This window comes from Pelodiscus sinensis, chromosome 1, assembly GCF_049634645.1.
Source record: "Pelodiscus sinensis isolate JC-2024 chromosome 1, ASM4963464v1, whole genome shotgun sequence".
NCBI lineage: Eukaryota > Metazoa > Chordata > Testudines > Trionychidae > Pelodiscus > Pelodiscus sinensis.
This window is the reverse complement of record NC_134711.1, coordinates 316926736-316951058: the sequence shown is the minus strand read 5'-3', so window position 1 is coordinate 316951058 and position 24323 is coordinate 316926736. Positions and strand designations below refer to the sequence as shown.

Here is a 24323-nt window from a genome sequence, read left to right as displayed (position 1 = left end):
AAATGAAAGAGGTAGTTCCAATATAGGTCATACTGCTACCCTTCCACTTTTTCTTACTCCCTCGCACTTTTTAAACTGTAAGACCCATGTTAATGGGACTAATTAAATGGGCTGGATGTGTCTCATTCATAGCTTTTGAGGCACCAGGCAGTGTCCCGTTTGGCCAATATACGCAAGTGAACTACTTCAAGACAGGCCCAACAAGTCTCCAGCTTAAACCCCTCCAGCACAGTTGATAATTCTCTGCTCTTGAATATTTAGAAATTGATGAATATTAGCCCTGTTTCTTATTCTAACACTCCTTTCTCTGCAATTATCATTAGATAGCTGTTGAGCAGCACTGCTCCTATCCAGTTTGTGTAACTGAAAGGGTAACAGTCTCTACATGATGCCAAATTGTAGATGAAAACTAAGTTCTCAGCAGCAGGGGCACAGTTCCATTGTCTTTAATGACAAGTATCAGGGGGTAGCTGTGTTAATCTGTATTTGCAAAAATGAGGATGCATCTGAGGGTGCATCCCTTTTCTCGAAAAGTCTAGACTACATCCCTTTTCTCGAAAAAGGGATGTAAATTAGATACTTCAAAATTGCAAATGAAGCTGGGATTTATATTTCCTGTGTGTTTCATTTGCATAATGGCAGCCACAGTTTTTTCAGCATGGGGCTTTTTGATAGAAAAATGGCAATTTAAACAGGGATCTTTCGAAAATGAAACCCTTTTTCGAAAAAATCTTGTAAACCTCATTTTTTGAGACATGATCATGGCCATTGACTTCTTCCTGCTGTCCAAAGGCAACAGCCACAGAATCAGGACTCCTAATTTCCACCTGCAACTGTTGAGACAGGACTGTGCAGCACTTTAAAAACTAACAAGATGGTTTATTAGGTGATGAGCTTTATAAACCATCTTGTTAGTCTTTGAAGTGCTGCATAGTCCTGTCTTTTGTTTCAGCAAGACCAGACTAACACGGCTACATCTCTATTACTATCTGCAACTGTGTCACTGACTCACTGAGACAAAGGCAATTCAATTGGTGCCTCAACTTCTCCATCTATGCAATAGGCATAACAAATTTACATACCGTGGCGAGTAGATTGCAACCCGGAAGAGCCAGGTTCGGGCGATCTGCGCATGCGCAGATCGCTGGACAGCACAGCTGGTGAGCGGGGCTCGCCGCGGTTCAGCGAGCCCTGCTAATAATAATATAGGTAGTCTTGACAATTTATTTCCAGTTATCAAAAACTATATGCAGCTACACACTCAGTGCTATATCACAGACAACTAGAGCAAACGAAAACGCTGAACTCAAGAGTTTCTATTGGTTATTGACCATCTCCAGAATGTCAGTAGCAACAGCTGACGAAGCACATTTTGATAGGAAATGTATACAGTCCAAAAATTTAGACTTTCTAACATTCCAAAGCCCTGCCTTCTCATGCCAAGCATGCCTCAACAGCAAGCAAGTCTCATAAATGTGATGCCCAGAGCCCCTCCAGTGGTGATTTATTTCTTTATCAGCTGTTCCAGGAGCCTGAAGCTACTTGCCTACACTACTAGGGAGGGGTGCATGGCCATTCTTGTGGTTTATCTTTGCTTTTTGAGCAGAAGTCATTTTGCTGCAGGGAAGCAAATAAATCTGAAAGTATCATTAATTCTGCATATGTACAATGATGCAGAATTCCTTGTAGAGTAGAATATGAAGACCAGAGTATACCCAGCAGAACTGTCTCCCAACAAATCAGAGGACATGGTGGAATGGATGAAAGGCAGCTTCAGCAGATTTCTGCATTTTTCTTAGCAGTCAGAATCTCCTAAAAACCCAGGGTAAGTCACAGCGAAGGTAGCTCTACAACATTTTAGAACAGTTCATCTATACTAGAGATTTGTACCAGTGTTACAATAGCGCAAAAATCCTGTATGCAGACAAGACTTAAAATGGGAAACATTTCAAGGAAAACATCCCCTTTTAAGGGATGCACTTAAGTAACGCCCCTCTTATCCCCTCCCAAAAGTGAGCTGTCCAAGCAGAGCCCTGAGCAACTGAATTAATCTTCCAAAGAAAATGACTGACAGCTGCAAGAGAAGCCTGGATTGTGAGATACAAAAGTCTTAAGTTTATTAAACAATTTTGTTAATGTTTATTACAAAGACAAAACAAGCCTCATCTGTGGGACATCACTCTAGCCTCTTCCCTACCCAAACTCTGTCAGTAAAAATATGACAGACAAAAGACATGAACAGATAAAACCAGTTACTTGGGTGCCTAAAAATTAGTTTTGTTCTGCATCCTCAGCTGACTATTTTTCTTTACCAAATTCATGTTTCTATCATACATGGCTGATTTAATGGATAGACAAATACAAAAATATGGACAAATTCTAGGACAACCTAGAATTCTCTTCTAATTACAATTTTGTTTCTTAATTCCTAGAATTCCTACAAAGGCTTTCTAGAAATGAGCCATGATTAGCCCTATTCAAGCATTAGACAAGAGGTGCTGTTGTTTTTATCTTTTAAATAAAATCCCCATAGTGGTCACAGAAATATCAAACTCTGTTTTAAGCACATCTATACAAGCATTTACAGACATAAATGTCCATGCTTAGGTCATTAATAGAGAAGTTATTAATAAGGAGATTAATTCCCAATAGTTACTGCAATGCCTTCAGTTTTACAGTTTATTCTGCAAGGGCCACAAGAGGAATCTGAAAGATACAAAACACAGGATTTAGATTGTCATTAAAGAATAATAGCTGCTAGCAACAGCATGGGATAACTATTCACTCAACACATCTTGGGCCTGATTTTCAGAAGGGCTGGGCTCCTGCAGCTCTCACCGACTTCAGTGGGACTTTTGAGTGCTCAGTTGGTCTGAAAGTCAGGCCCTAAAAGGACAGTACTAAATGTGCGTATGGATAGGGAAAGAGTGCCCAACAGCTACCAGTTTAATATATACAAACATGTTTGAACAAAAAGTAAACTTTTGTAAGTTGAATAAATAAAAACTGCTCTTGACAAGACCAAGTACAAATTTCACACTTTCATCATCAACAAGTCTTCAAGAGCTTTGCCAGGCAACTGTCACATCTCATCTGTGTAATGAACAATGACATGCAACATTAGTTTCACATGAGAGTGCCATTTTAGAGGCATGGTGGTTCATTGCTTTCCAAAGGATCACTGGGACGTGATGTTCCTGCAGATTATTTGCTCAGTCTGCTTGCAATGTTAAGCAAACTAAAAAGAATCAAATCTAAAATTATTTGCTCCATAGCGTACTATGAAAATCTCAAACTTCCTCTTTATTACAGTAACCCACATGCCATAAATTTGCTAGCATGGTGATTAGCAGACACAATAAAGAGCCAATTGTTCTTCACATGGATTCTGTGATTACTTGGGAATTATTTTTTTTGGAACGGAGTTAAAATCAGCAAACCAACCTGGTGGCCCACTCATTACAGGGCTTTTCATACCAACGGCTCTCAAATGCTTTATGAAGTGACATAATACTTAGCACTAAATACACAGAAGACTTTATCCACCACTGAACAAGAACTGCACAGCAACATGGTTTAAGATATGCTAATCTTTGCTTCCTAACCAATTAACAGTGTTCTATAACAACATACTGGGGTATGTACACTATAGGCTCAGAAAGCGTACTGCCAACTGAAGATGTTATAACATATCAGGATGCTTTGCCAGAAAAAGTGTTGCCAATACACAAAGCTTCTGATTTTAGGTTTTTAACTGACAAACACCAATAAAAACACAGATACAAAAAATTAAATCAGTGTTTATCCAAACATAAGACTAGGTTACCTAGTCTGTGTTGACTTCATCTTTTCCAGTGCAGTTTATTTATAAAGTTCCTGGCTTATACCTCAGGGCTTGTCTTCACAGAGCAGTAATGGGAGACAGGTGTAAGGATGTTACATTGTGGTTACCTAGCTAAATACAGTCAATTCAAATTGTATTGGCTATACAATTAGTCGATAAGACCACTCTGCAGACCCTCAGCGGGGGTAGCTTCAGGAACCAGCTCAATCTGGGACTGAGCAGTCCCGTCTTATGCCAGCTCTGGGAGCCACCTGCGCTGCATCTCAAATGTAATAAGAGCCACCGGGATCTTACCACATTTAAAATGCAGAAGCTCAGTGTCCTGGAGCAGCACAAACCAGGACTCCTAGGTCACAGCTCGCACTGAGTCCAGCAGCCCCTTTTCATGGCGGGGCTCCCCTCAGCACCAGTTCCTGCCCCCCTTTCTGCCTCTCTGATAAAGGCCACAAGGGGAGGGAAGTGACTACTCAACTATTCGATAAGCTTGCGGTTATCAGATAGTCAACTAGTTGCTTACATCCCTAACCAGGTATATGTATTGCATACTATTTAGTCCATGTAAACTAAAAGTTCCCCATGGGCACTTTTATGTGCTACTGTTTCAAATTACACTATGGGAGTATATGAAGAAAAGGCCCTGACTCTTCCCTCTCCTCCCCTCAGATTCTTGGAAATCTGCACAGAATTTTACCATCTCCCCAAAACCCCATAAGCCCTAAAATATAACTTCCTAGGCATCCTTAGGTGCTTCCAATTTTATTTCTAACCCAGCCTGACCCAGCTAAGCTTACAATGTGACCATTTAGTGGTAATGTTTCACAAAAAGTGAAACATCGCAATATTACTACCACAAAGAAACTCGCTTTGATGTGGCAGATAGACTGATAGCTACTGGAGGGAAAACACAGCTCTACGGTAATACGAGCAAACCTCTTCAAGGTTTAGATGTCATGGGCATCCCTGATACAGAGCCAGGAATCTGGAGATAGAACAACAAATCTTCATGGTACCTGTAATAGCTCCTCATTGAGCCACTCAATGCTTCAGGATGGTGCCAGCACCCTGTTAAATACCTCTAAGTGGCAAAGAATAAGGGAGGCTGAGTCCTTATAGCAAAAGGAGAAAAAGCAAAATGAAAGCTTACTTCAGGGCCAATCCTCTCAGGATCAGTATGTGACCAGGGTGTCATTCAAAAGCTCCCAGATAGTAGGAAATGTAGATTCAGTTATATAAAGACACAGGAAGAATAAGCAGTGGCAGAGGAGGAGAAGAAAAGCCATATATATAAAGACTCACACCAGTATTCCATCGTGATTCCCAGCCTGCTACTTGTGCAACCTCTCTTGGGGCAGCTGCTCACCTGTTTCCTAACAATTATTTTTGATTCATTTTCACTTTTCCTTTCCAGACACTTTTTCTGTTTTTTTTTTTTTTGCACTAACTTTCTATGGCTGTGTCTACATTGGTGCGATGTTGCACAAAAGCAGTTGCTTTTGCGCCAAAACTTGCTGTCTGTCTACACTGGCCACGAGTTCTTGCGCAAGAACACTGACGTTCTAATGTATGAAATCAGTGCTTCTTGCGCAAGAACTATGATGCTCCCGCTCAGGAATAAGCCCTCTTGTGCAACTGTTCTTGCGCAAGAGGCCAGTGTAGACAGGTAACATGAATTTCTTGCGCAATAAAGCTCTATGGTTAAAATGGCCATTAGAGCTTTCTTGCGCAAGAGTGTGTCTACAGCGGCACGGATGCTCTTGCACAAAAGCACATCTCCTGCGCAAAGGCACATGCCAGTGTAGACGCTCTCTTCTGGAAGAGTTTTTGCACAAGAACTCTTCCGCAAAAGAGTTCTTGCGCAAAATCATGCCAATGTAGACATAGCCTATTAGTTTTGTTGTTCCCTTCCCCTCCCCCACCACTCCTCAGAGAAGGTGACACACTGCTTGAAGTGCAGCTGCCTAGTGGTGGGCTTTTTAAGGCAGGGTTTTGTGCTCTTACTTCTGCAATGAGCAGGCCAGAGATGCTAAAATCAATTTACTGCTGCCAGCACATGTAAGCTGTGCCTGTTGCTGGCCACCTCAATAGTTGCTGCTGAAGCTGGCAGGCAGGCAACTTTTATGTAGCTGTACAAGCCCAATGTAAAGTCTGTGTGTGTCAGAAGTCAATTATTGCTCCCAAATTAAACTCTCTCCCCCACTGTGGCTGGGAAATACTATCACACCTTGTTATGCCACTAACATCAGGAAGACAGACATTACAAAAGAGGGGAAACAGGAAAAACTTATTTCTAGAGCTGTTCCAAAGCTGAAAGCTTTCAACACCACCCCCACCAAGATAGCTTGAAAAACAATAGGAAGAATTCCTCTTCCCACTTATATTAAGACTTGCCACAGTGAAGAGTTCTGCCCCCTAGAAAACACTGCAAATCTTGCATGCTTAGGAGGGAAACAGTGGATACTAGGGATATGAAGGTTTAACTAGTTTACTGGTTAAGGTTAACTGGGGGAGCTCACACCAGAAAGGGGCAGCTCCAGCTGGGCTGGAGTGCCCCCACCCCCGCTTATCCCCTCTAACTGGTTAACCAGTTAAACAAAATGTTTAACCAGTTAGCCAATTAAAGGGGATTTTACATCCCTACTATATAACTTCACAGCCTTGGGCCCAGTATTCGTGTTGCTTCCAAGAGACTTTGTGTGATCAGACAATTCATGTGACCCAAGGCTCTACATCTACCCTCAGACTAATCTACCTTTCCTTGAAGTGTGTAAGGTCAATGTCTGAATAAGATGGCAATTAAACCTGATCTGGCTGCTCATTTTACAGTTTAACTCCTTTCTACAGTTATGATTAACAATTTTTTTCAAAGCTGCTATATTTTTTCGTTTACTGTAAAACAAAATCCCGTATTTATTCACAGAACTCTCATTGGTTGCCAAAGTAATTTAAAACAGGGACACATGGACAATTCCCAATTCATCAAACTGAAGAGCTTCACATAGAAGGTAGAAAAAACTGAAGTCTTAAGCTTACAGTAGCACACATCCTCCTCAGTGATCCACTTCTGCATCTTCAAACTGCCCTGCAACCACTGGTGCTGTGTCCACTTCCATCCCATCTGAAAACAAATCCAAGACAATGATATACTGCAGCACTCACAAGCTGAAAATGCTGTGACATAAAAGTCAGGGCCCTCTGCTGGCCAGAGAGTAGTGATGCAGCAGATACAAATGCTATGCTGACAGAAACAAAGTTGAAAACTCCACAAAGCTGGTTCACCTACTCTTAGCTATACTCCTATTTAAAACGTAGGACAATTCAGCATCACTTCATTGCACATTAAAGAGATGCAAGATTATTAAACTGCAGTTTCTTACTCTAAGAATTTTTTTAAAAGGCAAGATCCCATATTTGGTTCACAGATTTGAACACAAGACCCCTGTCATTGAGATGAACACATGATTAGAAAACATAACATTGCAGGTGTATATGAAGTCGGTTAGTGTCAAATAAAGCCAATCTAGCATCTGTTCTGAGAACTTCTGTCCTGTCAGATCCCAACTGCCTCAATATTCTGGGCCACCAATACCCTGCAACCCTTGTGCAAATTACCAGACACCAACATGTGTCTGTATAGCACATCCCTTGAGAGTGGGGATCTCTGCACAGTGCCTGGGCCATACCTGCAGATGCATGCAGCACATGGAAATCCCACACTCAAGCGGCGTGCATTGCAGATGCACACGTGGACTCCAGCAACCGGCCACTGAGTGATGCAAGAGGTGCAGTAGGCAGGGAGCCTGCCTGAAAGTCCTACTAGGCTGCCCCAGGCTGGAGGATGGTAAATGCCTCCTGGCCAGAGCCTGCACATGGTACTCCACTCCCTCCTACACGCCTACTGTCTGGCCAGGTCACAACCCAAACCTTCTGTACTCCTACCTGCACCCTTGCCCCAGATCACGACCCCCCCCCCATCTCCTCCTGTACCCCCAGTCCTCACACACACCCCTCCTGCACCTCATTTCCCTACCCAGAACTCCCTCCTGTACCCAACTTCCATTCGAAACCCCATATCCCCTCCATTAATATAATAGAAAACTTACTGCCTACCCCTGTTGTTGAGCAAAGTCAGGATTACTCCCTTTAACTGCAGAGTATCAAGAAATCTCAGAAAAATTCAGAAGATCAGCAGCCAAGGATCAATCATTCAAGCCAACCCACCCATCAAGAACAGCTAATAGCCAATAAGATCAAGGAAGGCTACTAAGCCCACTAAGAGTAGGTCCAAGCTGTACCATACACTATCCACTTTATTTCCAACATCCAAAACTTTGGGTTCAAAATCCAGACTGAACTTAGAAATGAAGGAAATTTCACAAGAACAAATGAGGTCACAAAATCATTTTTATTCAAATGTAATCTAAACAAAAACTTACGGAACACATACAGTTAACCTATAAAAAGTTTTAAAAATTTCAGAGTTCAAGCTTAAAGAGAGACACTCAGCTCTGTCAATTACTGCAACACATCACATACCTAATTTTCCATATTACTTTGCCTAGCAAGAAAAAGGATGGGCTAAGAACAAAATTTAACAGAACTTTTAAAAAGAAGATCTTAGATACATAGTTTTTAAAAAGTATTTAGAAACTCTCAGACTCTTACCTAAACTGGTGCAAGCCTATATTCAGACACATACATTCTACACACTTTTGATCCAGAGACAAGCAAAGAGGTACTATCCTTTTAAGATTAAATGGCAGCATTTTAATAGCCCACAGCTTTCCCCAATTTATTTTAATATTTGCCTCCAGGTTGCTAAGATTGCATTCACAAAGCTTTAACAGTGACCAACCCACAAAAAGATAATGGAAATACTTAGACACGAAAATAATTTTTCTTAATGTTTCAAATAATGTTGTTACTCACCATTTATGCCGCGAAAACGGCTTCTTTTCCCCCAACACACACAGACGTGTATTATGATAATATTTCTCACAAGCAAGTTCCATGCAGCAAGGACCAAAAAACTTTACTACATGTAGTTTGGTGGAAAGGCGCATGTCTCACCTTCAAATTCTCTTGCTGATTCTTCTGTTCGCACTCCAGCCATGTGGTACTGGCTGCTCACAGACTGAGCTAACATGCCCTCTAATCTCTCCAAAGTGGCTTGACCTTCTGCAGTTAAGTGTGACAACCCTTCTTCATATGTGTAGAAGGAAGGGATATCACCTTGTCCTTGTTCTGCAAAGACAATTTTTTATTGAGCAGATATGAAGTTATAAGCACATAAAGTACCTACAAGATACCAAACCACTTCCATATGTATACTTATTTATTGTTAACCAGATGAGCTATTTAAAACCAATTGTAAGTCAAACTGAAAAGATTAACTAGCAATGACTACACTGCAGGATCTCTTGATGACAGTAGACAATTTAGAAACACACACATACATGGTCTAAAATGCTTTTAAAAGAACCCACTAATGAACAGCATTTTGCACTTTCCTTTGCAGATCTCAAAGTGCTTCAATCAATAAATTTCTCCTCAATGCTCCTGCACCACATTATAGCAGCTGACTAGGTCTATGAACACGTACCTGTGTACATGGTTACATGCAGCCCCTACCACCTCTTTATCAGAGGGAAAGGAGAGAGGGCAGACAGAGCTGGTGTTCGGAGGGGACCTGGATTAAAAGCTGGTTCCCTGCAAACGCGAGCTTCCCCCCTCCCCCCATGTAAACACGTTTACAAAAATACATGCATTTTAACATCCCTATAGCTGATAGCCCTGTTAAGGTTCAAACTAGATTTCTGCTTAAGGCCTGAGTTTTTTAAATGCTCTAAATTTAAAGCAGTTATTCAAATTTCCTTGAAGTTTGCTGTGCATCATGACAGCACAGGTTAATAGATTGAATCTGGGGACATCTGACCAAGGGAATCCCTATACACACTCGTCCCCGAATAACAGCTTTTTTTTTTTTTTTAAGTCAACAGATTTAACTGGTTTTTGCTTATAGAGAGTGATCAAACAAAGGTGCAGAAGATCATTGCACCAAGATCTCAGACAAACGTAACCTGGCAAACTGGAGAAAATCAAATTAAAACTGACAGATTTTGCTACTCTACTGCAATGTTTCTCTAAGCAGTCAGTGAAACCACTTTGAGAAACCTGTTAACTGGCCGCTCTGGTGTGCTTACTTACTGGTTCCGCAGCCACAGTCTTGTAGCTCCTATTGGCTTTGTTTAACCATTTCAACCAAGGTGCCAGAAAGTAAACACACTAGAACGGCTAGTTAACAGGTTTCTCAAGGTAGTTTCAGGGACCACTGAGAAACACTGATCTACTGTAGTATGGCAAAACTCTCATGCTGAATGAGATGCTCATAGAATCAGAGAATACTAGGACTGGAAGGGACCTCGAGAGGTCATCGAGTTCAGTCCCCTCCCCTCATGGCAGGACTCAGTACTGTCTAGACCATCCCTGATAGACATTTATCTAACCTACTCTTAAATATCCCCCTTCCCACTAGTATTCACTATGTTAATGAAATTTCATAGAGCATTAAGCAGAAACTAGAAAAGGATGGATGGCATATTGCTAAAAATCACTAATTTTTTTTTAATTTTGGGGGAAATGTATTTTTGCAAAACAAAAATAGATATACAAATGGCTGATAGCAGGGGACCAGCACTTTATGGGGTGGAGAAATGGAAGGAATAAGGATGAGAAGGGTTTGACCCTGCCCTTTCAGGTCCCAGGACAAAAGCCAGGTTTTGCAGGGGCTTGCCTTTCTGAGGGTAGTAGAAGAGAGACGAGGTTGGGGGCTTAGAGGGAAGGGGTAAGGATTACCTGAGTGAAAGGGAAGAAGATGGGACAGGTGAGACAAATCATGCCAAACTAATCCAATTTCCATCTTTGACAGCATTTACTGGTCTAGAATATGGGGGAAGCAAAAGATGGAAATATAATCTAGATAAAATTGCTATAAAGTGGGTGCACAGCTGGTTAAAAGATCACACTCAAAAAAATAGTTATCAGTGGTTTGCTGTCAAACTGTGAAGATGTATTTAGAGTGTTCCCAAATGGGTCAGTCTTGGGTCTGGTACTATTAATATTTTTATTAGTGTCTTGGAGAATGGAGTGAGGGTTATTCCTATAGAATCAGGATGACTAAGTGGGAAGGGCTGCAAGCACTTGGAAGGACAGAATTAAAATTCAGAACAACCTTGAAAAAATAAATCAGAGAAATGATCTGAATTCAATAAGATGAAATTCGATAAAAGTGCAGTACTTCACATAAGATGGAAAAAAATCAAATGCACAACTAAAAATTAACAACTGGCTAGGTGACAGTACTACTGAAAAGCATCTGGGGATTACAGTGGATCACAAACTGAGAAGGAGTTATCAATATGATGCAGTTGTGAAAAAGGCTAATATTTTGAAATGTATTATCAGGAGTGCTGTATGTAAGACACAGAAGATAAATGCCCTCCTCTACTCGGGAACCATGCTTTAGGAAACAAGGACAAAGAGGAGAAAGTCCAGAGGAGAGCACTAAAAAGGGTTTTGAAAACCCAACCTATGAGAGAAGATTTAAAAAAAAAAAAAAAAAAAAAAAGAACTAGGCACATTTATTCTTGAGAAAAGAAGACTGAGGGGTGACTTCATAACAGTTTTCAAATATATGAAAGGCGGTAATATAAATGGGATGGTGATTAATTGTTCTGTGTTCACTGCAGATAGAACAAGTAATGGGCTTAATCTGCAGCAAGCCAGATTTAGGTTAGACATCAGGAAAAACCTTCTAACAATACAAGTAGGTAAGCTCTGGAATAGGCTTCCAAGGGAACACCATCATTAAAGGTTTTTAAGAATGGGTTGGACAGACACTTGTCAAGGATATGCTTACAATAAAGCATTTGCTCAAGCACATTGTTGAATCAGGGCCTTTTACATAGACACTTTAAGAGCATAACTGGAATCATATAGCAGTTATTGCCAGGTAGAACAAGCTTTCATTGCATCATCCTCTAGCTAAGAAAGCTGCAGATCATACCTCTGGAAGCAGGAAGAATCTGAATCAGAAAAAGTCTCTACAGGGTTACGGTAAAGAAGGCTAGTGTGTAAGAGGGTGTGTAAGCTAACAATCCCCTATGCTGTATTAAACAAAGTGACCAAGCTGTAGAGATGTTAAAAAAAAAAAATCACATTAGCTTGTTGTCTTGGAAGGGGGAAAGTTGTGGTCAGTTAATACCTTGATGATTTTGTAAATACAAACAAGGCTTTTTGCTGAACTCCAGCTAACACTTTGCAGGCTAATTAGTAATTTTCTAATCATTTCTAAGCTTCTACACTACTAACGTACAATATAAGAGACTATTCTATTTTTTTAAATTTAGAGGATACCAGTAACAGCCAAGGAACTTTCTATTTTTAAAAATACACATTTACAATAAAAGGGCTTTCTAAGAGAGGCTGCTGGTACACCAAAGTTTGTAAATATTTAAATGGTAGCAAATTACTAACCATGGGCCTCCACGTCATACTCCTCCCCTTCATAATCATTGTCTGAATCTTCATCTTCAGGATCTGGATGTAGGGCTTGGCATTCACACATTGCTGAAAACATAGCTTCCACTGCAAAACCAAGTCACACATTCTCTCACTGGCAAACAGACAAAACAGCTCTATAGACAGATTCATCGATTCCAAGGCCAGAAGGGACCATCATGTAGTCTGACCTCCGGCATAACACAGATTACAGAACTTCCCCAAAATCAATCAGAGCCGATCTACATTAGCTAGGATGTGGCAAATATACTTGTTTTAGCCAAACACTAAATACTTGCCCCTGAAAAAATATGAATAATACATACTAATGATGTTAGCTCTCTTATTTTAGTAATCGTGTAGTCGCAACAATTCGTAGCGGTGTTCCTGGTCCCGTTCCCAGGGAACCCCCCGACACCTTGCACTGCTGTCTCTGGTTTTTAAACCAGAGTCGGTTTAAAAATCGGCTCCCCACGCAGACCAGCTCCCACGTGCCACCCTGAGCTGCTGCTTCTGATACAGCTCAAGCTCCCTGCAGACAGATGCTGCTATGACAATCCATAGAACAGTAGAACTGAAAGGGACCTCAAGAGATCAAGTCCAGTCCCCTGCCCTCAGGGCAGGACCAAGCACCATTTAGATCGGGATGGCCAACCCGTTAAGAGATGAACAGCCAAAACAGCGGTGGACAGAATGCAAAGAGCCATGTACGGGGTGGGAGGGAGTAGGGGTGGGGACAGTTGAGCACATTAAAAAAAAAAAAAAACAGGCAGCGCCGCACCGTGGGATAATAGGTGCTCGTACGCCGTCCCAGGGAGGGGGCTCCAGGCTGGACAGTATTGGAGTGCTGAGAAGGCTTGTGGCTGTGAGGGTACAGGAGCTTGGGCTGGGTGTATGAGGGGCTCAGGACACAGATTTGCAGTGTGTGAATGGTGCAGGAGTGTTGTGGCAGAAGACTGGGAATGTCGGGGTGCAGGAGTTTGGGGATGAGAGAGGCTCAGGACAGGGGTTTCCAGTGTGTGATAGGCTCAGGTTTGGGGTCTGGGAAGGTGCAGGAGTGTTATGATGCTACAGCCAGATGGGAGCTTGGTCCCAATTGGGGGCTTGTTGGCCAGGCTTCATTTTTAAATAAAATATTATGTCAAACGCAACATGTTTCAGCATTGTCTTTATTTATGAGAGGGGCGGGGAACCTGTTTTGAGTCAGGGGTCACTGACCCACAGAAAAGTCAGTTGGGGCCACAAAAGTGAGATAAAAAAAACAACCCCTCCAAAAAAACCCCAAGCCTCACTCATGTGGACCCAACTGTGCTGGTGAGGGCAGAGGACAGAGTGCTGGGGCAGAGTGTTGGTGGGGGAGGGGAGGAGACAGGGACAGCTTGGCTGGTACCTGGGGATCCCGGGTCTAAGGAAACACACGGGCTGCTCTTCCCCTCCCCTTCCATAAACAGCTGTCACGCTCCCTGAAACACTGGGTTTGTCGCTCAGCCAGGGACTTCCTTCCCCCTGCTGCCTGCCTGCACAGAGTGAGTGAGTGAGAGTGAGTAGGAGACCCAGGACTGCATGCCAACTCCAACTTCTCAGGAAGCGCGTGCTCTTCGTCTGCTCCCCATGTCAACTGCGTGCTTCCTGAGAAGTTGAGCTGGCATGCAGTACTAGGATTCCTACTCCCCCCTCACAACCCAATCCCCATCCCCTCTTCTCCCTCAGAGCCAGGCACCCCCTCCCAGCTCTAATCCAATTCCCCTCCCCTAGAGCCAGACAATGCCCATCCCCACTCTAACCCAATCCCTCTCCCCTCCCCCAGAGACAGACACCTGCCCTCCCCACTCTAATCCAATTCCCTTCCCCCAAACCTTATGCCCAGGTCCTGGAGCCAGAACCATTGCCGCTACCACCACGTGCATCTGGAATGCCAGGCGCACTTCCCTCCCCCTGCCGCCCGATCCCCCTGCCCTCCTCTTCTCCAAAGCCAGGTTCTCCCCCACCCCAACCTTACGCCCAAGTCCCGGACCCACGCCCGCTGCACCCGGAGCCCTCACCACTGCCGCTGCACTCGGTGCCCTTGCCACTCCCAGAGCCGCTACCTGTGCTCAGCGGCCAGCTGCTAGCACGTGCAGGATATGACACTGTGCACTGGGGGACGTGAGCTGAACAGTGTGGGCCATGAGCACACATGCGGCTCAGAGCAGCCAGCTGTGAGAGCAGCTAACCTGAGCGGTTCCGGGTTCCGTCAGGAGCCACAATTTATGCGGCTCGCGAGCCATGGGATGGCCACCACTGATCTAGATCATCCCTGATAGGCGTCTATCCAACCTGCTCTTCAATATATCCAGTGATGGAGATTCCACAATCTCCCTAGGCAATTTATTCCAGTGTTTAACCACCCTGACAGGCAGGAAGTTTTTCCTAATGTCCAACCTAAACCTCCCTTGCTACAACTTAAGCCCATTGCTTCTTGTCCTATCCTTAGAGGTTAAGGGGAACAATTAATCTCCCTCCTTGTAACACCCTTTAGATACTTGAAAACCGCTATCATGTCCCCTCTCAGTCTTCACAGACAGAAGATGCCCCACAGCAGCAGCCCCTGTCCACAGGGGCCCAAGCTCCCTGCCAACAGAGGCTGTTCTGTGGGATGCTGGAGCAGCTTCTGTACATGGGGAGCTGAGGCCCCCCACCAACAGGGGCAGCAGCCAGAAGTCGGTTTTTAAACCAGCTCCCACATGCCACCCTGCCTCTGCATCAGAGGCAGCAGCGCAGAGTGGCAGGTGGCTCCCTGGTGTGTTCTTCAGCAAGCTGGGAGTGAGCCCGTCTGCTGGTCTGAGTTTAAAAAGCAGAGCACGTGGGTGTGGAGGTGTGTTGCAGTTAACTGGGACCGTTAACAAAAGAACAGCCATACTGGGTCAGACCAAAGGTCCATCCAGCCCAGTACTCTGTCTGCCAACAGTGGCCAATGCCAGGTGCCCCAGAGGGAGTGAATCGAACAAGCAATGATCAAGCAATCCCTCTCTTGCCATCCATCTCCACCCTCTGACAAACAGAGGCTGGGGACACTATTCCTTACCCATCCAGGCTAATAGCCATTTATGGACTTAACCTCCGTGAATTTATCTAGTTCTCTTTTAAACCCTGTTATAGTCCTAGCCTTCACAGCCTCCTCAGGCAAGGAGTTCCACAGATTGACTATGCGCTGTGTGAAGAACTTCCTTTTATTTGTTTTAAACCTGCTGCCCATTAATTTCATTTGGTGGCCCCTACTAGTTCTTATATTATGGGAACAAGTAAATAACTTTTCCTTATTCACTTTCTCCACACCACTCATGATTTTATATACCTCTATCATATCCCCTCTTAGTCCCAGGCTCTTTAATCTCTCCTCATATGGGACCTGTTTCAAACCCCTAATCATTTTAGTTGCCCTTCTCTGAACCTCTTCTAATGCCAGTATATCTTCTTTGAGATGAGGAGACCACATCAGTACGCAGTATTCCAGATTTATATAAGGGCAATAAAATATTCTCCGTCTTATTTTCTATCCCTTTTTTTAATTATTCCCAACATCCTGTTTGCTTTTTTGACTGCCACTGCACACTGCATGGACGTCTTCAGAGAACTATTCACAATGACTCCTAAATCTCGATAAGCAATCGCTTATCGGTTAGATGGTTAGCTGTTAACATTCCTAATAAATACAAATCTACAGACTGAGAGGGGTCTTCATCATATACAGGGCAGCATTTGTGAGTGCTGAAAGGACAGAGTAACAGAACTCTTCCACTGAAATGCACCATGACAGCACTCACAAGGTTTCAGGATGGGAGAGAAGATCGGAGAAAAGAAAAAAAGAATTTTCAGCATGGTAAAAAGTTAACAGTAGGATGCCTCAAGGCGGGATGCCTCAAGAACACTTGCCAGAATTGTGAGGTTCATATATTTTTGAATAATTTTAAATTAGATGGAGGAGAAAAAAATTTGCATTCAACACAAAATTCTCTTTAGTCAAGACTGACAATGAAAGAGAATACCAGAGACACATAACACAAATAAGAGAATAGGCATACAGTATACCATTCCTGAACTCATCCATTGCTGGGTTTAGACTCACTGTAAATACCAAAAATGAAAGCCTAGGGTTCACCCCTACGAAACTTTTAATCCCTATTAGCAGCAGTCAAAAAACAAACAGTGTTGAGACACATAAGAAATGAGAAAAATACTGAAATTACACCATAGATCAAGGGCACATCTAGAATACCGTGTTCTGGTCCGATCACCAAATCTCAAAAGAGAGAGGAACTAGAAAAAGTTCAGAAATGGGGGCAATGAAAGTTAGAGATATGGAGAGACTGTCATAACAGATTAAACTAACGGAAGTTTATGCACACATTTACTACATAAGTGAACAGCACTGTAGATTGGGGTGGGGACCTTTTTAAGGTATGGGGCCGATGACCCACATAAAAATCAGTCCGAGACCGGGAACTGCAGGGAGACTGGAGTGCTAGTGTGGCTCCCCAATGCTGGGGGAGCCCCTCATCCTCGGGGCCAGATCTAAGCAACCCAGGGGCCACATCTGGCCCCCAGGCATTATTTTCCTCACCCCTATTGTAGATGAATAAGGAGTTGCAGACATGTAGCCTGGTTATTCTCAGAAATATTATTCAGCAGATAACATTTTTAAGACTACCCATATTGTATCAGCTACATACTGCAACTGTACTTGAATTTTAATTAAAAACTTGCTGCCCAAAACACCCCAACCGTAACTGAAATACTAAGACTGACAAATTGGTACTAATTAACAATATTTCTAGGAAGGCAGAAGTCTAGTAGTTACCCAACAGCAGTGGGAGTTGCATCATTTGACCTCTCTGTGCCTCAACTCCCCTATATGCAAGAATCTTAATTGTTCATATAGAGCTTTGAGCCTCTTACCAAAAAGAGCTATACCATCACCTTATTTCTTTACTTACAGGCTGATTTGTCGCTGGGTACAAATCTGAATTCTGCAATTGGTTCTATATCATCATCGCTGTCTTCCCCTTCTTCCTCTTCAGCCATGGGAGCTTCTTTCGGCTCTTCCTCTAAGGAATTCAAGTGTTTAAAAGAAATCTAAATGTTTGCATTTCTCCAAATTCAGGACCATTTGTTCCTTTAATGCACATACATATTACCTATAAGCCAGGAACCTGGTCCCAAAATGATAGTAGTACCATACCCAGGTTCTAAGTCACATAAAGAACACAGGCAAAGCATAGCTAAGGCCCTTGTCTGAACTGCCTTAGGAATGTGTACATCAATCACCATAATAACCTGAAATAGCACTGTAATTGGGATCCTTTGCCTTAGTTTTATTTGTAGTATAGGTAGGCCCAATTAAATGACTAAGACCACATATAAGATCAGAACTGTCCTAGCTACAATTAAAAATTAAAAAAAAAAAAAAAAAACTGTATTCAAAACATAATTTTGTCTCTAGATGCATAATTTCCAATTATAAGCCTTTACAGAGCAGCAATACCATACCATGTCATCATTATTTCTATGCTGCTGCTGGCAGCGGCTCTGCCCTCAGAGCTGCAGTCCTGGCAAGCAGCAGTCACCTGCCCAGCTCAGAAGTCATTGCCACCACCACTTCGTAGAGTAGCAGTACCACAACCTCCCCTACAATAATCTTAAAACCCCTCTACCCACAACTTGGGTCTGGAACCCTACACTTACAACACCATGAAATTTCAGATTTAAACAGTTGAAGTCATGAAATTTACAATTTTTAAAATTCTAGGAGTATGAAAGGGACTGTGAATTTTGTAGGCCCTTCTTATGGAACTGGAATAAAAATACATACATTGTCCATTTCTCCCTCACTATCTGAGCAAGGTTCGAATGACATCTTCTAATATTAACAAGCAACAGGCTCTTTACAATATACCATAAACTGACATTAACAAAGCTGGGATACTTTGCTTTCTTAAGATTTATAAAAATAGCATAAAAGAATAAGCCCAAAAACATTTTATAAGAAGAAATCGGTGTTTCATCTAACCTGTAAGACCATTAAATAGAGTATTTATTACTAGTAAAAGATTGTAATGTCATAACTTAATAGTTCGAAAGTTGAAGTGAGTGATTGGAGAACAGGGAAATAAGAGAAATATTTAGTCATCCTATTTAAAACTTACCTTTTAGTTTGCCTTTTTGAACACTTAATTTAACTGCAGTGGACAATGTGTATTATGGAGAAAAGAGATTTGTTAAAGAATTCAACTCCCTGCCCTTTCAGCAGAAGTTCACTGTATAAGAGCTCCAAAAACCCCAAAAGCACTTCCAAAGGGACAGACTTATCAAACCTGATATTTCAAACAGTGTTTTAAAAAAAGTAAACTGAAACAAAAACAAAAAAACACCTTTCAGGTCTCCTTTCTACATCATGAAGAAACAAGAATGACCATAAAACTAATTTAGTTTAAAAACCTTTGTGGGACAGCCTTAAAGATTTAGTGATAAACCTCATAACATGAGCTCCTCCTACGTACCTACAAAAATTTCACAAGAATCTTTAATGAAGGCTTCCAGCATAGTTTCAAAATGCAGACATGCAAACACCCATTTGCAACACACAGAAAAGGAGGGAGTAGAGTAAGAGGAAGCAGTTGAGAGAAAGGGACATGAATACAAATATCAAAGGAGCATGTAAGTACTTTTTTATTCTTTTAAAATAGGACCAGAAGGGTAGAAATAATTAAAAAGTGAAATTTTATAAGAATATTCCCGATGCACATTTTAAAAGGCCAAGAGACAGGTTAGAAAAAGTTAATAGTAAAAGTGACTAGAATATCAATGATTATGGGAGAGGCACAGTCTTTGAGAAAAGGAAAATAATGGATAGAGTTTGAAATAAAAAGGACAAAGCCTGGTGCTTTTTAATCCCAAGTTCCAGGCTGTTCACAATTGACAGGTCAAGTGACAAATTACCCCAATATGGAAACTATTTTTATTTCAATTGCTTACTGAACTAGAAGAGGGAGGAAGAAAAGTTCATAACTATATTAACATACCATACCTTCAAATTTGGCATTCACCATGACATACAAGTGTTCCCATGGATAGGCATTTAGGTCCCTGGAGATAGCATGTAAACTTATAGCAGGATAGTCCAAGGAGAAACCCAATCCAGACTTATCTAACCATGACAGGCGACTGAAAAAAAATAAGTCAAATTAAGCAAGTCCAACAAAGTTCTGAGTCACATGACTCAACTCTACAAATGAAGCTTAACAAATCAGAAACAGTAACATTTATGGAAGAGATTCTGTGGGCAGCACCCATTCCACTTATTACTGAACTAAGGCTCAAGCATGATGCTAACTAACAGATCCTTTTGTTTAAAATTCAGACAATTTATGGTCATATGTACTATAAGACTTTACACAAAAGATGGAGTGACTCCAAGTGTTCTGGACAAGTTTAATCTTGGATTAGTACATTAGATAAATTCCTGCTGCAGTTTCAATTTGAAGACTTTGTAATTCATTTTCTGGCCTTCGCTCTTTGAATCGATACATGTTGTTGATATGTTGCACCCCCAGAAGTAGCTAAATTGATCCTTGAGTATAATTTATACCTCAATTTGTAACGTGCTTTGTGATCCTTCAAAACAATGAGATCATAAAATAAGATCTTCCAGTTGTGGTAATGATAACAAATATAATATCAATATCACTTATATCAGTGAGTTTCTATTGGACATCAGGAAGAAACGGGATTTGATAAAGTGGGGAATTCCTTTCCTAATTATGATCAGCAAGCTGTTTCTTTTCTCATTTCTATGTACTGACAGCTGTAAATGCACCCGGTCTGTATTTGGATCCAAAGCTTCATTGTATTCAACAGCGCCTAGTTCTTCCACAATACAGAACTCCAATAATGTAACTGATGTGTATACTGGCTCATTCTATTCATTGCTAGTAAATGGCTCTGGTAGAAGCCTCCCAACACATTAGACAAAAAGCTGGGAGAAATATTTATATAAACCTCAGACCAAAGTCTATTGAAAGCTAAGTAAAAGGCACACACACACAGACAGCATTATACATGCTGACAGCACACAGAATCCTAGAACTGGAAGGAACCTCGAGAAATTATCGAGACCAGTCCTCTGCTCTTACGGCAGGACCAAGCACTGTCTACATCAACTGTGGCCAACCTGCAGCTCTTGCCCCACAAAAGTGTGGCTCAGAAAGCCACTCCTGCACCCCCTCCCCAATGGCCCGTGCCAGCTCCCCCCCAGCTTCCTGGGTCAGAGCAGCGGGGTTTTAAAAATGGCGCCCAAGATGGCAGCTATCTTAAAGCGGCAGCCTCCCTTAAAAAAATTTTTGTTTTGTTTTTTCTCAACAATTCTGTTCTGGGGGGCTTTTTTTTGTTTGTTTGTTTTGCTTGACAATTCTGGTACGGCTCTTCGCATTTTTTCTTCTGCAGTTTTGGCTCTCTTTGTTGGACACCACTGGTCTACATCATCTTGGATAGATGTCCATCCAACATCTTAAATATCTCCAGTGATGGAAATTCCACAACCCCTCTGGGCAATTTATTACAGTGCTTAGCCACCCTGACAGGAAGTTTTCCCTAATGTCTAACCTAAATCTCTGTCGCTGCAATTTAAGCCCATTGCTTCTTGTCCTATCCTTAGAGGCCAAGGAGAACAATTCTTCTCCCTCCTCCTTGTAACACCATTTTAGATACTTGAAAACTGCTATCATGTCCCCCCTCAGTCTTCTCTTTTCTAAACAAAGCCCAATTCTTTCACTCTTCCCTCATAGGTCATATTTTCTAGAGCTTTCATCATATTTGTCACTCTTCTCTGAACTGTCTACAATTTCTCCACATCTTTCTTGAAATGCGGTGCCCACAACTGGACACAACACTTCAGTTGGGGTCTAATCAGTGCAAAGTAGAGTGGAAGAATCAATTCTCATGTCTTGCTCACAAAACTCATGTTAAAGCATCCCAGAATCATGCTGGCTTTTTTGCAAGTGTCACACTGTTGACTCATGTTTAACTTGTGGTCAACTATGACCTTTAAATCCCTTTCAGCAGTACTCCTTCCTAGACAATCAGTTCCCATTCTGTATGTGTGAAACTGATTGTTCCTTCCTAAGTGGAGTACTTTGCATTTATACTTATTAAACTTCATCCTGTTTACCTCAGACTAAGGCTGTCAACTGACCTGCGTTAACGCCCGCAATTAATGCATGAAAGGATTAACGCGTTAATGCTGCACTGTCCCTTTGAAGTGCTGCTCTGGTGTTTCAAAGGGGCAGCACAAGCAGAAACTGGGATCAGCTACAGTGCCCAGCTGATCCCCGGCTTAATTGTTGCAAAGCCCCTTTGAAGCTCCAGCGCGTCAAAGGGGCTTTGCAATAGTGGAGCTGGGGATCAACTGGAGTCCCCGGCTGATCCCAGGCTCCTAATGCATTGCCCCTTGGAAACGCTGCTGTGACACCTCCAAGGGACAGCGCTGCATGGAGCCCAGGATCAGCTGGGAACTCCAGCTGATCCTGGGCTCCATGCAGCGCTGTTGAACTACCGTAGCATTTCAAAGGGGAGGCAAACGTGATTCAATTTTTAATCACTTGACAGCCCTACCTCAGACCATTTCTCTAGTTTGTCCAGATCATATTGAATTTTGACCCTATCCTCCAAAGCATTTGCAACCCCTCCCAGCTTCATATCATCTGCAAACCTAATAATTGTACTCTCTATGCTGTCATCTCAATCATCAATGAAGATATTGAACAGAACTGGTCCCAAAACAAATTCCTGCAGAACTTCACTTGTTATGCTCTTCCACCATGATTATGAACTGTTAATAATTACTACGAATGGTTATTCAGCCAGTTATGCCCCCACCTTATAGCAGGGATGTACAATTTCAATTAATTGGCTAATCGAATAGTTGATAAGCAGGCTTCCACCTTTGAAGTGTAACAACAGCCCCAAGGCAAAAGGTGAAAGCACTGCAGGGAGTACAGGGCCAGCAGGGAACTCAAGCAGTCCCCTGCTGGTCCTGTGCTCCCTGCAACATTTCAAAGTGGCAGTGCTGCGTGAAGCCTGGGATCTAGACCCACGCTCCATGCAGCCCTGCTGCTTTGAAGCTGCCCTTCCGCTCCAACTCCCTCCCCACTTGCTGCCTCTTTCTGATAGAGGCAGTAATGGGAGGAAATAACTAGTCGACTAGCTTGTCGACTATCAGATAAGCATTTGTTTATTGGACAGGCAACTAGTCGTTCACATCCTTACTTTATAGTAGTCCCATCTAGGTTGTATTTCCCTAGTTTATTGATAAGATGGTCATGTGAGACTATGTCAAATGCCTTTACTAAAGTCTAAGTATACCACATCCACTGCTTCTCCATTATCCACAAGGCTTGATATCCTATCAAAGAAAGCTATCAGCTTAGTTTGACATTTCTTCTTTACAAATCCATGTTGGCTGTTACCTATCACCAAATGTTTCCTTAATTACTTGCTCCATTATCTTTCCTAGCACAGAAGTTAAACTTACTGTAGTTCCCAGGGTTGTTCATATCTTTGGCCTAACTACATTGTTCAGGGCAGAGTGGAAGCAGTATATCTACCTAGTTTATAACTTGGATTTCAGTACAGATGACTAGTTTACCTAAATTCAACTCTCCACAGGGCAGTTCTACACCACTGGACATAGTCATCAATTAAATGAGAAAGAGCAGTACGTAGAAATGCAGAGGAGGAGCCCAGGAAGCCAGCCCTGTTCTGACGGAGAGATAGTAAGTATCCCATGAGAACCTAGAGACGGGGGGGGGGGGGGGGGGGGGTAGGGAGCGCAGACAGTCAGGCCAGGAGAGATGCTCCACCCTGTGGTTGGCAGGCAAGAGGCTCTCAGGCCACAGTAACTGCAGGGAGGGCACGGCAGGAATCCCACTGACCCGGGGCATCGCTCTGGGATGCTCGCGGTGTCTCTGAAGCCCCCCGCTCAGCGGGATTCCCACCAGACCCGCCCTGCAGCGCACGTTACTGCAGACAGCTGCTTCTCGGATGAACCCCCAGGAAGGCAAGAGCCCTGAGCCCGCTCGTAGGAGTCTGATGACAGAGCAACCCCCATCACACCAAGGCCGCCAGCCGGGTCTCCCCCCTCCCCCCGGGGCCAGGTCCGCCCCCCCGCCGGGCCTGCTCCCCCCACGGCAGCCGGACTCTACTCGGCACTTGCGCCTCCCCAGGCCGCTCGTCGCCCCTCCCCCAGCGGCTGCCCGGGCCCCACCTCTCGGCGATGTACAAGGTCCCGGTGCCCAGCCCGCGGCCGCCCAGCACCGCCTCGGTGTCGGGCTGCCTCTGCCGGACGCCCTCGGCCGGCGGCGGGAACCGCTTCAGGAAACTCATGGCAACCGTCTCCCTCCGCCCGCGCGCCGAGCCCGGAAGCCGGAAGCGGAACCTCCACTGTGGCCATGGAGACGGAGAGGAATGGGGGAGGGCGCTCTAGGCACCGCTCTATGGTGGGGAGGCGGAGCGTTCGCCGCACGAGGCCGCCAAGGTGAAGCCCCACCCCTTTGCACTCCGCCCTACACAGCGCGTCACGTGATCTGCTGTGTTCTTGCAGGGGCGCCTGATTGGTCTGGTCCCCCAGCCGCTTGGGGCCAGCAGTGCGCAAGCGCGCACCATGGCTGGGTTGCGCCCCACGCCCATGGGTGGTGGCAGCAGCCGGGAAGGGCCAGGAACGCACGAGGTTCCACACTAGCGGCAGGAGGCCATGGCCCATCTCCACTGCAGCTGCCAGTGCTGAGCATGGAGACCCGGGGGGTTCACCACGGAGCTTGGAAGGTGTAATGCACAAGGGGTGAAGATGCCTGAACCCTTCAAGAGGGAGGCAAGAGCCACATGCAAAAATAAA

At 43.4% G+C, this 24323-nt stretch overlaps 1 protein-coding gene across 1 annotated transcript; it reads right to left on the bottom strand.

The window, feature by feature from the left end:
* Positions 1-2092: 2092 nt before the first annotated feature.
* Positions 2093-23889, bottom strand: CLNS1A (chloride nucleotide-sensitive channel 1A). The gene is made up of 7 exons (XM_075919503.1): positions 23697-23889; positions 19464-19600; positions 17374-17484; positions 12377-12487; positions 8912-9085; positions 6875-6959; positions 2093-2706 (listed from the first exon to the last, which is right to left on the bottom strand). Exons 1-6 carry the CDS (start codon positions 23813-23815, stop codon positions 6892-6894), a joined length of 720 nt encoding a protein of 239 aa, XP_075775618.1. The 5' UTR covers positions 23816-23889; the 3' UTR covers positions 2093-2706; positions 6875-6891.
* Between the last annotated feature and the right edge of the window lie 434 nt (positions 23890-24323).